A 16,912-nucleotide genomic window follows, 5' to 3' on the forward strand; every position below is an offset into this window, starting at 1 on the left:
ACCTATTGTATACCCGATATTAACACTGTTCACCTTGGACTGTTCCCATCCCATCTATTAATACCAAACTCTCTATATGTAAAAAAGCAGATAACCATCCCAAAGCATTATATCAATATGTCCTCCAAGAACTTAAGACATATAGTAACCATAATCTTATATATACTGACGCATGCCTCTAAAACTACAGATGGGGTGGGAGCAGCATTTATGTCTAATAAAACAAAAATATTAATGAAACTCCCCAAATTAACATCAATTTACACAGCCGAGTTAACTGCTATTCTCAATGCAATAAATTTTGTGGTAGAAAATAGTATCAAAAACCCTGTCATTATTAGGGATTCCCTAAGTTCTGTAATTGCCCTAAATAACTTATATCCTAGTCATCCAAGTCTACTACTTAATAAATCAGCATTAAGCCAACTGCAAACTATGAACATAAATGTTAACTTTGTATGGATTCCTTCCCATATCGGAATTGCTGGTGATGAAGAAGTTCCTTGGCAAAACTAGCAATCTCGAGCCCGGAAGCTGTAGAAATCAGAAGCATTCCACATCTAGATATAAAACCTATAATCATCATCATCTTTGGCTCGACAATTCTCTGTGGATCTTGGTCTGCTCTAAGATTCGTCGCCATTCTGTTCGGTTTCTGGCAACATGTTGCCACCTTCTGATTTTTAATATCCGTAAGTCAGTTTCAACTCCATCTAACCACCTAATTCACGGTCGGCCTTTGCTTTTTCTTCCTACAGGTGTTCCTGTGGTTAGCTTTTTAGCAATCGTATTTTCTGGCATTCGGATTATGTGTCCAGCCCATCTAAGTCGCTGTGTTTTAATGAACGTTATGACATCTGGCTCATCAAAGAGCTAATACAATTCAAAATTATATGAAATGAAAAAGGCAGCAAAGATTTGATTTCACGTACAAAGCGTCTATGTATCTGTTGATACGTATTTCGACTTAATAAGTCTCATCAGAACAGTTATTCATAGGCGTTCTCAACGTGAAAAATAAATCTTTTCTGTCTTTTAAGAAGCAACAATAAAATGGCTTCGTTATGGACGCAATAGCGATATCTGATAGAAAAATCGGTAAGATAGTTTCGAAACAAATTCAGATTTCTGCTTTAATCTGAACCTTCTAAAATTGCAAGGTATAACAGACGTTGACAAATATGTTAATAGAGACATGGGCAATCTAAAATTTGCATTCCACGACATGTCTATCAACTAAGCAGAAATCCTTAACGAATGTGTTTCTTGTACTTATACAGAGAACGCCTATGAATAACTGTTCTGATGAGACTTATTAAGTCGAAATACGTATCAACAGATACATAGACGCTTTGTACGTGAAATCAAATCTTTGCTGTCTTTTTCATTTTATTCGGATCTACTCTGTATGAGTACAAGAAACAAATTCGTTAAGGATTTCTGCTTAGTTGATAGACATGTCGTGGAATGCAAATTTTAGATTCCCCATGTCTCTATTAACATCTTTATCAACATCTGTTATACCTTGCAATTTTAGAAGGTTCAGATTAAAGCAGAAATCTGAATTTGTTTCGAAACTATCTTACCGATTTTTCTATCAGATGTCGCTATTGCGTCCATAACGAAGCCATTTTATTGTTGCTTCTTAAAAGACAGAAAAGATTTATTTTTCACGTTGAGAACGCCGTTGACTAACTGTTTTGATGAGACTTATTAAGTCGAAATACGTATCAACAGATACATAGACGCTTTGTACGTGAAATCAAATCTTTGCTGTCTTTTTCATTTTATTCGGATCTACTCTGTATGAGTACAAGAAACAAATTCGTTAAGGATTTCTGCTTAGTTGATAGACATGTCGTGGAATGCAAATTTTAGATTTCCCATGTCTCTATTAACATCTTTATCAACGTCTGTTATACCTTGCAATTTTAGAAGGTTCAGATTAAAGCAGAAATCTGAATTTGTTTCGAAACTATCTTACTGATTTTTCAAAATTATATCTTCTGCGCCACTGCCCTTGGTCGTTTATAGCTCCAAATATTTTGCGGAGTATTTTACGCTCAAATATTCCCAAAAGTCTTTCATCTTTCTGCGTTAGAGTCCATGTTTTTGCTCCATATGTGAGGACCGGCCTCAGCAATGTTTTGTATATGATAATTTTAGTTCTTCTTTGAATGTTTCTTGAGTGGAAATGTTTTTGGAGTCCATAGTATGCCCTATTTGTAAGATTTATTCGTCTTTTGATTTTTTCGCTTGTTTTATTGGTAGCAGTCAATAGCGACCCAAGGTATGTGAAGTTGTCAACACGTCCAAAGATATAACTTCCAAAGACTGTTTCTCGTTCCTCATTTGCTATCGGATCCTTTGTAACCAACATGTACTTGATTTTGTCTTCGTTGATGACTAGATCGACCTGTTTCGCCGCTGTTTCCAATTCTAGGAGATATTGCTAGGAGATAGCAAGCATCTCGCTTGTTACGCCCTATTATGTCAATGTCATCAGCATATGCTAAGACTTGTATCGATCTATTGTAAATAGTACCGCCGTCCCTAATTCGTGTATCTCGGACTGCCTTTTCTAAGGCAATATTAAATAGGAGGCAAGCCAGAGCATCCCCTTGTCTGAGTCCATCCTTTATCTCAAAGGATCTAGAATTCTCTCCCTGTATTCTAACAGTGGCTTCTAAGTTAGACATTGTCATTCTCGTTAGTCGGATAAGTTTCTCTGGTATACCAAACTCATGCATTGATTGACCTATAGCACTGTTCTATTGACACTGTCGTATGCGGCCTTGAAGTCGACGAATAGGTGATGGGTTTCAATATTGAATTCTAATGTTTTTTCGAGAATCTGTCTTATTGAATGAATCTGGTCAATTGTTAAATTTTATGGAGTGAATCCAGCTTGATATTTACCAACTATGCCCACTGTGTAAACTTGCTAGTATTTTGTAAGCAGTTATTAACAGGGTTATACCTCTATAGTTGTCACACTGGAGCTGGTCACCTTTTTTAAAACCTATAATCAAGAACTTAATAATCAACGATTGGCAGACCAGGTGGAATCAGTCAACATCCAAACTACGACAAGTAAAACATTCTGTATTACCTTGGAAATCAACCCCAAATAAGCGTATGCATCAAACCATCCTATCTCGTCTGAGAATAGGCCACACCGCCATCATCCATAAACATTGCTAGAGAATGAATTAAAACCATAGTGTTACGTATGTGGTATTGTGCTCAGTGTTCGCCATATTTTATTGGAGTGCCCTTTATATTGCAAGGAGAGACTTCAATATAAATTACAAGATACCTTAAAGGCAATATTCAGTGACGGAACTGATATGAAAAATTTGACATCATAGTTATATTCCATAAATGTACTAAATAAGTTGTAAAACTTTAAATTGAGCCTATGAGGTTGAGGCATAAATAAATAAAAACAACACATTAAAATCTAAACTATTTTATCTTAAACTAAACCTAACAATGAACAATAAAGATAAAAGAATTATATTGATAAAATACCTTGTAAATGCTAACTTTTTTTAGGTAAAACATTAAGACCATAAATGTTCAAATAAGTTAACTTCTAAGTTAACGTTAAGTTAATAGGAAGAAAGTAACATTTTTATTAGTAAGTTAGTAAATCAAGGATACATCATTTATGACATATATAACATAGGTATAAATTCAGAGTTTGGTGTTAATATTGAGAGTAAAACTAAATGTAAGGCCAAATAATTACAATGTCAGGATAGCATTATAAACTTTTTTCCCCATGATTTATTGAGATGATGAGATCACTAACAGGAGAATTTGACTCTCACCATTGCGTGTGGTTGTCTTTGTAAAGACAAATTAAATCCTATGATTTTTCTGACAGGTATGTTAAAGTTGATTTCATGTAATAGAATGAACTATCTTTTAATAAAGTCGTCCCAGGAACGCAACTCAAAAATATTGACAATATTATTTTAATGTCAACTACTTTTAAATGTATAATATACGTCTCAATTACCAATATCAATGAGTCAGATCAAATTAAATTATTAAAAGAATTTTTTACAAAGTACCAAAAACAAAATTTGTTTAAGTTATTAATGTTTTATATTTTGAGAACTATTTCCGAAATGAAAATAAAAATTTCAAATAAATTTATTTTAAGGTGAAGTTGTGGCATATTCCCAATAAAAGTAGCAAATTGCTTTAACATGCCACCAGAAAATAGCTTCATAACAATATCTACTGAAACGTTGCAAATCGTTGAAAACACAATTGCACGAAAGTTTTGTAATTTTTCTTCTCACTAAATTGTTAAAGGGATAAGAAAAAGCAATACAATGCTTGGTTTAGACTAAATTGAAAAAGTTGACAACGACAGAGAATGTAACAAATTACTAAAATGGCCTGATAATATGCTTGAAAAGAAATATAAATGAAATTGTGCTGCTTGGATAATGCAATTCACTTGGAAATATTACCTATGAAAAATATTATTTGACGTATATATCACTAAAAGAGCTTCGTTATAATATGTTTGGTTTACACTCACCTTCACATTTCATATTACATTTTCCACCGGGTGAGCCATATTTGCACCAATCTTTGCTATTTATCTGAAAAATCGAAAACCAAGATTGTGTTTTACTACGCCGATATCTACATACTCTCAAAGATATTCATTTTTAACATCCAATAAAACCTTACTTGAAAAAGTCCTAAAGCTTTTCCTCCGTTTGCTTTGTTCACTTGTTTCGAGGTATCTTTGCCGCTTTCGCTTTCAATCATGCAAACCCCTGAAAAGAAACAAAATAAAGTATATCTTGCGGGTTTTGAGAGCAAAGTAAATACAGATGTTACAGAAATGTGAGTATTGACATATTGCTACAAAAGTCACGTATTTGATGAAACCGTATCTACCAATGGGTCCAGGAGATAGTAAATAAATTATTAGTTATTGCATCTGTTAATAAGTTGTTATTTATGAAATATGTATATACAATGTGTCCATAAAAAGACGCATAATTTCATTATTAGCTAAATAAACAACATTATTAAAAATTCCCGAAACAGGTCGATTTTTTATTTTAATTTACTATTTTTTCAAATCATTATCTAATATACGAGGTCTGGCTATTAAATAACGGGACTGCTTATGAAAAAGTTTTATTTTAAAAATTAGTCTACAATCGAATTGTTTCCTTTAATATATTCCTCTTCCCTCGCCACACACTGTTTCATTCGTTGTTTCCATTGGTCAAAGCAATGCTGAAAGTCTTCTTTTGTTAGAGCTTTTAGGAGCTCTGCCGTTTTTTGCTTCACCTCTTCCATCGACTCGAAAAGGATTTCTTTTAAGGCAAACTTGATCTTCGGAAACAGGAAAAAGTCACAGGGTGCTAAATCAGGCAAGTACGTAGGGTGTTCAAGCACTGAAATGCCTCTAGCGGCTAAATAACGCTTCAGCGCGTTATAGGCAGGTGCTTGCTCTCGCAGCGTTGCCAAAACTTTCAAATAGTAAGTTTGGTTTACAGTCTGACCCTCTGGAACCCATTCATTTATCACGATGCCGTTAATGTCGAGAAAAACGATTAGCATGCCTTTAAATTTAGATTTCGACATCCTTGCTTTTCTCATTCATGGCGATGCAGGAGTTTTCCAGTGCATGGATTGTCGCTTAGTTTCAACATCGTATTTAAATATCCAGATTTCATCGCAAGTGATAATGTTTTCCATTAATTCAGGCTCTTCGTGTAACCTCTCAAGAAAATCTGAGCAGATCTGTTGACGGACGAGCTTTTGGTCAGGGGTCAAATTTTTTGGGACCAACTTCTCACAGACGTTCTTCGTGTTCAATTCGTCATATAAAAATTTTCTGACAGTTTCTTTATCGGCATTTACAGTCTCTGCAATCATCCGAATGCTCATACGACAATATCCGCGCACAATTTCATTTATTTTAGTCATTGTTTGCGGAGTTGAAACAGAGACAGGTTGGTCATTTTTGGCGCTCTCTCGGCCTTTAGAAAACCATTTATACTATTCGAAAACACGCACACGAGATAGAGAGTTCTCACCATAGGCCTCTTTCAACAAATTATAGCACTCAGTCGGAGTTTTTTTTATTTAACAAGAAATTCCACATTAATCATTGCTCATGTTTTTCGTCACACATTGTTATCGGCACGAGAAAAAAACACGTTCTTTTCTAACCTCTACAGAAAAAATACTACTACAGCGACCTAAACGTGTTTTCGTACTGAAAGAGTAGACACATCCACGATACACACACAACGGCATGCTAAATATAGAACCGTAATTCGGTTCGACGCGCTCATGACGTCACGTGCGAGGAACTCTGCGAGATTTGCCATTTAAATGCATTAGTAAATGTGTTGTTTAGATCTTCGATTACGACTTTCTAGTATTATTATAAAGTAAATATTGCATTTGTAATATAATATATTTAATTGTGTTATTGTGATAGTGTTGTGGTAGAAATAATTTAAAATGCCTAGTTGTGCCGTAGCTAAATGTACAAATTATAATCAGTGTACAAAAGGCACAGATATAAAATACTTTCGTTTCCCCAAGACAGATGAGCTAAGAAAGAAGTGGATAATCGCATGCCGGAGAGAAGATAAAATATATTTAAGAAATGGTAAGTTTTCCTTTAAAAAATGATTTTTGAAAGACTCCTCAAAAACAAATAAGTAAGTATATCTTTTTATGCAAAATGAAACATATATTTTTGAAGCTACGATTCTTCCGGAACTTTATTCAAATGTTTAATTTACTTTATCAACTTATTTTCTTTGTCATCTGTTTCTTCTGTTTACCTTGATATTTTTAACTTCTTCTTCTTCTGCTACTTTAGAGGTGCATTGAGCTGTACTGAGCAAACGATAAACTGTTTCTTCTTCTTCATTTTATCTTATTCTTTTGTTTTTTATTATTTTCCTTCCTCTTCATCTTTTAGTATTATTTATTGTCAAATGATAATTTCATTCCATTTTATTTATTTTTAGACATGTTATTTTTATTCTCAACCCTCAATACAATATATCGTCATTTTTATATTCAGTTCCAGCATAGCTTCTGTCGGCAGTTCCTCGACTGCCATATTTAAATTTTTTTAAATTGCCTAATATTTTTTAAAATCGATTCTATAACTACCTTTATTTAGTACTTTAAATTGTTTGCAGCAACGATTTGCTCAATACACTTTGAAAATACGTGTTTTGAAATAACCATGAGGTAAAGTTTTCTCTCCAAAGAATGCTCGTCTCTTAAAATCTGATGCTATACCAACATTAAATTTTCCTGGCAGTTCATTTAATACTTCTCAAAAGAGAAAATTTGAGGAAAGAACATTACGAATTGTAAAAAGAAGCCGTAGAGAACAACTGGAATGTATCATAAATACAGTGGCCAGCACTTCAGATCCATTAGAGATCCAGACCATTACTGAAGAGTCCGAGCTGTCAACCATATCAAACACCCAGTAAGTGTAAAGTAAATCGAAAATTTTAATATTGACACAATTTTTAAATAAATTTACATGAGTTTTAAATAAAAGACTTATTTTACTTCCAGAACAGATGAAATTAAAGACACATGCATATGTTGTACAGAATTGTTTAAACTCAAGGAAAAATTAACGCTACTTGAAACTCAAAACAAACAGCTTTCAAAAGAAATTGGATAAACACAATCTACCACTTCCCAAAAATATACAAATCTCTTAAAGAAACTGTTCACACCGGGTCAAATTAGAATTTTGTTAAAACCAAACCAAAGTACGAGGATTCGGTGGTCCACAGAAGACACTGCAGAAGAATTCAGCAATATCCCTGCGAAGTATCAGCCCAAAAGCTTATAGATATTTAAGGGCCAATAATTATCCATTACCAGCTATGTCAACATTAAGAAATTGGGCTAGCAATTTTGAAGTCAATGACGGAATTCTAAAACGCGTTATAACGTTAATGAAGAAGAAATCAACAGATTTCAATAGTCTTGATCGGTTGTGCGTTTTGTCATTCGATGAAATATTTATATCAAACAAATTGGACATCGATAAAAAGTACGAGCAAGTCGTTGGACCGCATAAAGCTTGTCAGGCAGTTATGGTGCGTGGATTAGTTTCAAATTGAAAACAACCTTTGTACTACAAATTTGATCAACCGATGTCAAAAAAAATTATTGAAGAAATTATTTTTGAGCTTTATGGGGCAAATTTTATTGTTGTTTCCATTACAAGTGCTATGGATACGAAGAAGGGGACCAGTGGAATGGCCCCTTAGATCACCTGATTTGAACCCATTAGATTTCTTTTTATATGGTTATTTAAAATTTAAATTCTACACAAACAGACCTGATAATATCCGTCAATTACGAAACCGAATTAGACAAGAAATACAGAACACAACACCCGATATGCTACAGAATGTTAAAGACGAAAGTAATGGCCGTTTTAGGCAATGTATCACGATCAATTGAGAACAACTTGAACATTTAAAGTAAATTTTCGTTTTGTTTATTTTTGTTAATGTATCACAGTAATTGCATAGTAGTAAAGTAGTTGTATAACAATATGTAATTTTATTTAATGTATTTATTACATTTATCATTCATTTATTATTTTATAAGTAACTTAAAATTTTTTCATTTTTGCCACCCTGTACCAATTTGAAGCAACGTGTATACATTTTTGGAATCAGCTTAGCAAGGGAAATCTATAAATTAAAAAAAATGCTGTATATTAGATTAACATTTAAAAAAATAGTAAATTAAAATCGAAAATCGACTTGTTTCGGGAATTTCTAGTAATGTTTTAGCTAATAATGAATTTATGCGTTACTTTATGATCTCACTGTATATACGGGTTACTTTTGTCATTGTTTTAGATTCTATAAAATATATTTTAAACTACACCGAATAGTAAACGTCTAACAAGATAGCATATTGTGGCATATATTATTATTTTTATAAACCTGTGATAATTCTCTCTTCTGTAGATAGTTAAGGGGCAAATAGCGAACAAAAATACAGCGAAATAACATTGCACGGGCTAAAAATCCTTGATTGTGCGACAGAATGCTTGGCTTTAATGGGAGGACTGTGGATCATGAATGTTATATAGGGGTGTATTACTAGTTCTTGGAGTATCGAAAAGGTCCTGTGGAGGGTTATTCTGGAGGCTAGTAGTAGGTTTGAATCAAATTTCTGAATATTATGTAAATTTTGAGGTATAATGTGATGACGTTGGACGCTATAAATGAAAATTATGATGAATTTTGAATCACGAATAATAAATCAGGCCATTCTGGAGGATGTTTGGTATCGAAGGTGTATGTATGTATGTATGTGTATATGTATGTATGTATGTGTATGCGTGTGTGTGTATGTGTGTGTGTTTGTAAAAATAAAAATAATACTTATAATAATGCTAAAACTATAAATAGATAGTTTCAAATACTCTCTATCCAATTATACGAATAAACATAATAGTAGAACTTAACTAAAATGTAAAAAACTGTATTGGTTTCTAGTGAGAAAGTCTAACTATCAGCTTGTATTAAACAATGATTACGTAAACAAAATACAAAATCTGTATGGACATCTGACATTGAAATATAGACTTCACTAGACTATAGATAAAAACAATACTGACGCTATATAGTTTACACTGATCAATTTAATTTTTTGTTTATTATTTTAATTACAGTAAGTTTTTTTTATTAGGAGCATGGTTTTCTTGTAAAACAAAATTTGTTTATGTTTATTAATTCTTCTTTTTTATCCTATGTTCTTGTATGGCTGGACATAGGTCTCTTCCATTTGTTTCCATTGATGTCCACTCTTAGCAATTCTCAACCATTACTTGCCCACGATATATTTGTTATCATCCATCGACCTCTTTTGCGGTATGCTTATTTCTCTCTTGTTCTTATTTGGTCTTTTTTCTGTCACGAATCTGGGTATTTCGAATCGTATCTCTCAAACTGATCTCTAGCACGGTTTTCTTTGAGTTGTACTAAAATGTCTTAAAATAACGCTTTAGACACATTGGTATATATTTGATTTGATGTACCAAAGGTGTACAAAGAGAGTTTATTAATCTTTTACTAATCTCTTTGTTAATGGCGTGATTAAGAATGACATATTTAGTAACGTGGGGGAAATGTTAACCATATTTTATTTGCCATTTTTTTTTTACTTTTATTTTATTCTCTATGGAAATATAATCAGTACAGTGTAATTGTCAAGACAAAACCTAAAAATTATTACAACTAAACTTTTTTTTTAATTAAACAATAATACATTCACATAAACTCATTTTGATGGCAGTTTATACAGATTTCTTTCTAATGGTCACCACAAAACCATTTTCTGCATTTGGAACACAATTTTCTGGTGGTTTTATCCTGAACCGTTTCACATACATAACATCTTCCTTAGTTTTCGGTTCTAGCTTAGGCTGGCTGCTCATCTTCCTCAATACCAAGCAGAAGTTTTGCACGTTGTCGTAGCTGCCTTAAAATGTTTGGATTTTGAGAGTTTTGTTCTATTTAAGGTTTGATCAACTCTTAAATCAGGTTTTGCAAGAACCAAACACGTGATATTTTCTCACTCATATGATGGTGATATTTGTAAATGCAAAGAGAATTTATTGCGGAAATTTTTACCAAATTGTAGAACAGTACCATAGGTCAACGTCTAGTGTTGCGCGCAACATTATTGTGTTGACAAAGGTGGTCAACTAAGTCGACGCCAACTTTGGTTATATTATAAAAAGTCACGATCTCAGGTTTATTTTTATCTCCAGTAGACTTATCTATATCAAGGGTAGAATGGAATGTGCATAAAAACCAGTACAGCCTTGTTGGTTTTCGAACAATAGGACACCAAAGCGCAGAATTTGTGAAAGCTGAATACAGAGGAGTGTTCCACTGTATTTCGTATTGGAAGGAATTTCTTCGGTATTTCCCTTTTATTTTTTTTTTTCAGTGTTCCTACGTAAGTTTTTTTTCTGTAAAAAGCCTTTTCGTCAAAGGAATACCGGTGAACCAGTCATCGCCTGTGATTTTTGTCCAATATTTCTATCCATTCAATAACACGCTAAACTAAATTACTCATTGTTAATTGCTTTTTTGTAGAAGAATAATTTATTCTCGGAACTAAAATTTTAAACAAGACTAGATCATATTTGACTCCACAACATTAAGTATGAAATATTTTAAGTTCCTCTTGTAACCATACGTTTCATACTATAGTGAACTCTACTATTTTAGATACTTTTGTCATTAATAAATACATAAAAGTCAATTATAGACATCTAAATTTAAATAGAAGTTTACCATTATAATCCAGTAAAATAAGGCAATAAAGGGGGCAAACCTCGGAATGAAAGATAATAAGCTGAAAATTTGCATACGTCTTTATTGTGATGGTATAAAACTTACCTCAAAAGTCTCATATAACTACGTGTCCGCGACTTCAGATATTAAAGGTCAAAGATCACGAAAATGAGTTTTCTGCAAATATCTCGTTTCCCTTACACTTTTTGACATTTAAGGTGGTAAGAAAAATTGTAGAATGGAAAATTTTTGTCTTAAGTACTTTTATGTACCTTCAACCCTTCTTAAGATAGAGCGCAAAGAGTGGGGGACCGTTTACCTGTGTATACGGTAACGCGAAGTCAGCCAGTAGGATTCAATAAATAATGAGTTATATAGTTAATTATTCACTTAAAATACTATTATTATCATTAAATTTTTAATATTTATTATTTAATAAACTATATGTATAGATATTAATTATAAAATATATATTTTTTATATAATATTTATTTTATTTTTAACAAACATACAATATTAAATGAAATATTTCAAATGAACTTTAATGATATTTTTAACAGCTGTATATACGATAAATTAAGATCAAGTGCAGAATTCAACAATAATCATTTTTATATTTAATTAAATACTGAAAAAATCATATTTATTATTTTTTTAAATTATATATTTATTTATTAATCGAATAATCGATTTATTAAAGTTACAAATATAATATATATTCTTTTATTATGTATGGTTAATATTTTTGTATTAATTTTCTTCTTCATCGTCTTCTTCTTCTTCTTCTTCTTCTTCCTCTGACTGCTCAATATCGGATTCATCATCATCATTCTCGTTTATTAAAGTATCAGAATAAAAATATTCAAGAATATCAGGTGCATATTCACTTTCTTCATTGAAATCATCTGAAGTTGATGAAGCGTTTAGACATGATTGTCCATTACACTGCCCATAAATTAAAGTACATTGCAATCCTGATTTCCTGCATCCGCAATTAGAAGCACAACCTTTCTTGCAATTGCAAAATATTGTATTCAGCAGTTCTTCTGGTGCTGGCGGTAATAATGTTGTTATTGGTTCCAGAAATTCATTTTGCATTACCCAGGTGAATTCTTGGGGTTCTAAATCATTTCTCAACCAAATTTGGGTCTGATAATAGACACGAATGGTATGCTGACGAGCTGCTGCACTTGAAGGTGGAAGACTTGATAACTGCACTGGTTTGTTGAGTCTTGTTGATTTGATGAACTGGGTGTATCGAAAAGAGTCTATATCGTCTTCTGATGTTGGAGCATTATACGCTGCTAAGAAAATACTTACTCCATTTTCAAATAATTCTTGTACAGAGCAGTTTTTTTGTTGAAATAGTTGAGGTGACTGATGTAAATGGTGATTTTTTTCGAACATTTTAATAAACGATATTTTACCTTTCCTATAAATCGCAGAAGTCGTATCACATCCACTAAACGCGTTTAAAAATAAGATGTGTTTCTTAGAATGAGGGTATTTATCAAAACTTTTCGATGAATATAATTAGGTCTCCGCATTACCCTTACCAATTAAAAAAAAAAAAATTTCTTGTTGATGTGATTGAGCTCGTCCTATCAAGATAACTAGCAAATCAATATCTTATCCTACAATGACGGAAGTTTTTCCTACATGTTCAGACTCTGAAATAGCTGTTTCTACAATGAGAACATCAGCATCATCTCTGGCTTGTTTTGTAGTGATATTAACAGCTTTTAATTTGTCGATAAGCATGTCTATAAAGATTTTTTTATTAGATGTGTTCGATAAAAATTGTTCTTGGCTGATAGGCACATTCATTGTTTCATCAAAATGGAGTTCGTAAGATTTTGAAATACCGGCAGTTCTTCTTAGTTGTTCCATTGCTTTAATGTTCTTAGTGTAGTCTGAGTAACCATCAAATACAAAAACGATACTTGAGCCATAATGTGTTTGTAAATATCTGACGTATTTATGTAAAATATTACAGAAAGTATCATCTTTATTCCATACAACGCGGTGCAAAAGAAATCCACCATCGATAATATATGTTGTAGTGATTTTGTCCAGTTCAATATCAATAGGAGTCATACTTCATTCGCCACGGTGTGTAGAAAGTCATATTAAAAAAAAACCGGTTAGGTCATATATAACAAAGGAGCATCTGCTACAGCTTCGCAGAAACAGCAACCGCCGTACAGGAGATTTGTAATTCGAGATATAATATTCGTAGTAATATGGACGAACAGTATTTTATTTAATATTGTATGTTTGTTAAAAATAAAACAAATATTATATAAAAAATATATATTTTATAATTAATATCTATAAATATAGTGTATTAAATAATAAATAATAGAAATTTAATGATAATAATAGTATTTTAAGTAAATAATTAACTATATAACTTATTATTTATTGAATCCTACTGGTTGACTTCGCGTTACCGTATACACAGGTAAGCGGTCCTCCACTCTTTGCGCTCTATCTTAAGAAGGGTTGAAGGTACATAAAACTACTTCGGACAAAAATTGAAGAGAATTTTTCATTCTACAATTTTTCTTACTACCTTAAATGTCATAAAGTGTAAGGGAAACGAGATATTTGCAGAAAACTCATTTTCGTGACCTTTGACCTTTAATATCTTAAGTCGCGGACACGTGATTATATGAGACTTTTGAGGTAAGTTTTATACCATCAAAATAAAGACGTATGCAAATTTTCAGCTTATTATCTTTCATTCCGAAGTTGCATCCTTATTTGACCGGACTATTATAATTTCAGTTTATATGATACGTAAGTTTTCGCAAATTTCGTTTTTATTGACTAGATTATAGTCATCACATAGCACAGAAGGAGTGTGCCTTGGTAATCTTGAACTGGCTAAATTGTACGCTTATTGTCGTAAATCGATGGTAATTGTAGTTTACAGCACAATAAAATTCTCTTCAGCTACAACGCTAACAGCTTTTACTGAAAATAAAACCATTTAACAACAGGTTGAGTGAAATCGCAATGCGGTATGATATATAAACTGAACACTGTAATGGAATTGTCTTTATTCATGCGAAGTCATTATCATATTAGATTCGAATTTAATTTGCTATTTTTGATTACATTTTTCGTTCAAACAACACGCATATGTAAATTATATTGCCTACAAAAAAGGGGTACATCTTGACTTTGTTATAGAGAAACATAGGTTATATTATGATCTATTAGAATTAGTTTTAATTAGCTTCTAAACAAAACCCAAAATAAAATAATAAAAAAATAACTATATAAAAAAATTAATAATTCGTAAATAAATACAGTACACCCTTGATACTCCGACGTTTTGGAATCTGACTCGCTCGGTAGTCCGACGCACCTCCCATCAAGGTCGCTTGTACTGAGACCTGTCTGTGTAATGCCAAACCCTTATTTAACTCGTTTAGAAAGTTCAGATAAATGGGATATTATTAAAAGATGCGAGTGTGGTGCAAATCTAGATTCTATGATATTAGACAAGGTACAATGTACGAAATTTGGAAAACAAAGACAAAATTGAAAAATTTATGAAAATAGTATAAAGTATTTTCCACCTAAGAAGACCGCTTTGCAATAAAATGCTGGTAACTTTATTACTAGCGGACCAGATAAGTGGCGATATATTTTACGCTACCTTTATGAATAACATTTTACTGCTCTGTTGTTTCAATCAGCACTGCTCAACAAGTTATCGTTTATTGGTTTCAATATTTTATTGGAATAGTACGAGTACGGAATATTTATTTAAATAGTGAATTTATTACACGTTAATTTTTTTAATTTCTTCTGACGTATTGATTAATGTAGGTTTACCCAATAATCAAAGTTATGCCTTTACAAGAACATATTATCTGAAAAAGAAGGAGTACCATGTGTCATAACAATTGTAATCTTCTTTATACACACTTTAAAAGTTTGTTTAGTAATGTATTTCTTAGATCCACGCAATCATTGAAAAATGCTGTTTAAAAATATCTTTCTGTTAACGACACTGTTATCGACAAAGTAGATCAAATTCAAACTTGTCATCATATTACACTTCTGTTTATCGTTAAAAACTAATTGATGGTAGTGGGTTGTATTAGTGTAATTTAATTTTTTAACAAAATACATAATCATAAAAAATCTTATTTAAAACAAGCGAACGATTTTTGAAATCACAATCAATGCAGTGTTTATGCTTTTTTAGCATTGGCTGTTAAATAATTTATGTTCGATCGTTTCGTCTGTTGTACAACCTTCATCCTTTTTAGGGTGTAGTAGTTGTATATAAGTACCTATTTTTTTATAGTAGTGTGGTGAAGCGGTAAAATGAGTAATTTGGAAGAAAATAAAATACAGTCGAAACGTAGAGTATTATCTCCAAAAGAACGGCGTTTAGTTCTGAAAGTCGAAAGTTATTTCAGTTTGGAAAAAAATAATATGGGAACATTCACATCTGTTATGGTAGTTCAGAAACGCACATGCGATGCTTGCGGTATCTCAGAGAGGACATTCCGAAGAATTAATAACATGAGTGAGGATGAAATAAATAAAGTAAGCAAGAGAAATCGTCGACATCCAAAAACTTTAGATTTGCACCAGTCAATTAAACTTGCAATTAAAAATATTATATATAATATGTATAAAGCCAAAGAACATGTAACAATTAGTGCTGCTACAAAAAAATAAAAGACAAGGAACTGTGTGATATTAGTTTAAGTTTGTGAAGAGCACTGAAACATTTAGGTTTTCGATATAAAAAGACAAATAATAGACAAGTATTGTGTGAACTCTCTAATGTTGTTTCAAAACGGTGGCATTTTTTAAGAAAATACATGAAGAATAAAACATCTGATAGTCCGAGGCAAGTTGTATTTTAAGATGAAACTTGGATTTTTACTAAGGGAAATATGTCAAAATCATCCTGGCAAGATGACACCACGAAATGTTATTCTTCTAGTCATTCCAGTAATGTAAACGCTACTATACTTGATTCTAGAAATGATGAGGGTTTTATTCCTGACGCTAGTTTAATTTTTTCGTCCACAAAGAATACAGGTGACTACCATGGAAATATGGATGCAAATATTTTTTAAAAATGGTTTGAAGAAAATTTGTTAAAACAATTGGAGCACCATCCATATTAGTGTTGGAGAATGCATCCTACCACTCAAGAGTAGAAGAGAGATTTCCTTCAAGCAGCTGGACAAAAGAAGAAATAAAGTTGTAGTTGACAGGAAAGAAAATTTATCACAGTTACATATTTTTAAAAGTCGATTTACTTTAAAGGTGTGGAGAGCACAAAATTCAAAAGAAATTTGTTACTGACTAAATGGCTCCTTTATATGTATATATATATATATATATATATATATATATATATATATATATATATATATATATATATATATATATATATATATATATATATATATATATATATATATATATATATGAAGTTCATCGACTTCCGCCCTACCATTGCCACTATAATGCAATTGAGTTAGTTTGGGGTATAGCCAAAA

General features: G+C 31.9%; 2 protein-coding genes across 3 annotated transcripts in view; one reads left to right on the forward strand and one right to left on the reverse strand.

The window, feature by feature from the left end:
• Positions 1-16,912, forward strand: part of LOC140443612 (annetocin receptor-like) — a 720,544-nt gene that overhangs the window by 579,959 nt on the left and 123,673 nt on the right. The gene's annotated exons all lie outside the window — the stretch shown is intronic.
• LOC140443613 (lysozyme-like) overlaps positions 1-16,912 on the reverse strand; it is a 104,443-nt gene that overhangs the window by 55,334 nt on the left and 32,197 nt on the right. For both annotated transcript variants that reach the window (XM_072534966.1, XM_072534965.1), the window contains exons 2-3: positions 4,717-4,805; positions 4,562-4,625 (exon numbers count right to left, since the gene is read on the reverse strand). In XM_072534966.1, the coding sequence (XP_072391067.1) occupies positions 4,562-4,625; positions 4,717-4,805 (153 nt within the window). The remainder of the gene's footprint in view (positions 1-4,561; positions 4,626-4,716; positions 4,806-16,912) is intronic.

Source organism: Diabrotica undecimpunctata, chromosome 6, assembly GCF_040954645.1.
Source record: "Diabrotica undecimpunctata isolate CICGRU chromosome 6, icDiaUnde3, whole genome shotgun sequence".
NCBI lineage: Eukaryota > Metazoa > Arthropoda > Insecta > Coleoptera > Chrysomelidae > Diabrotica > Diabrotica undecimpunctata.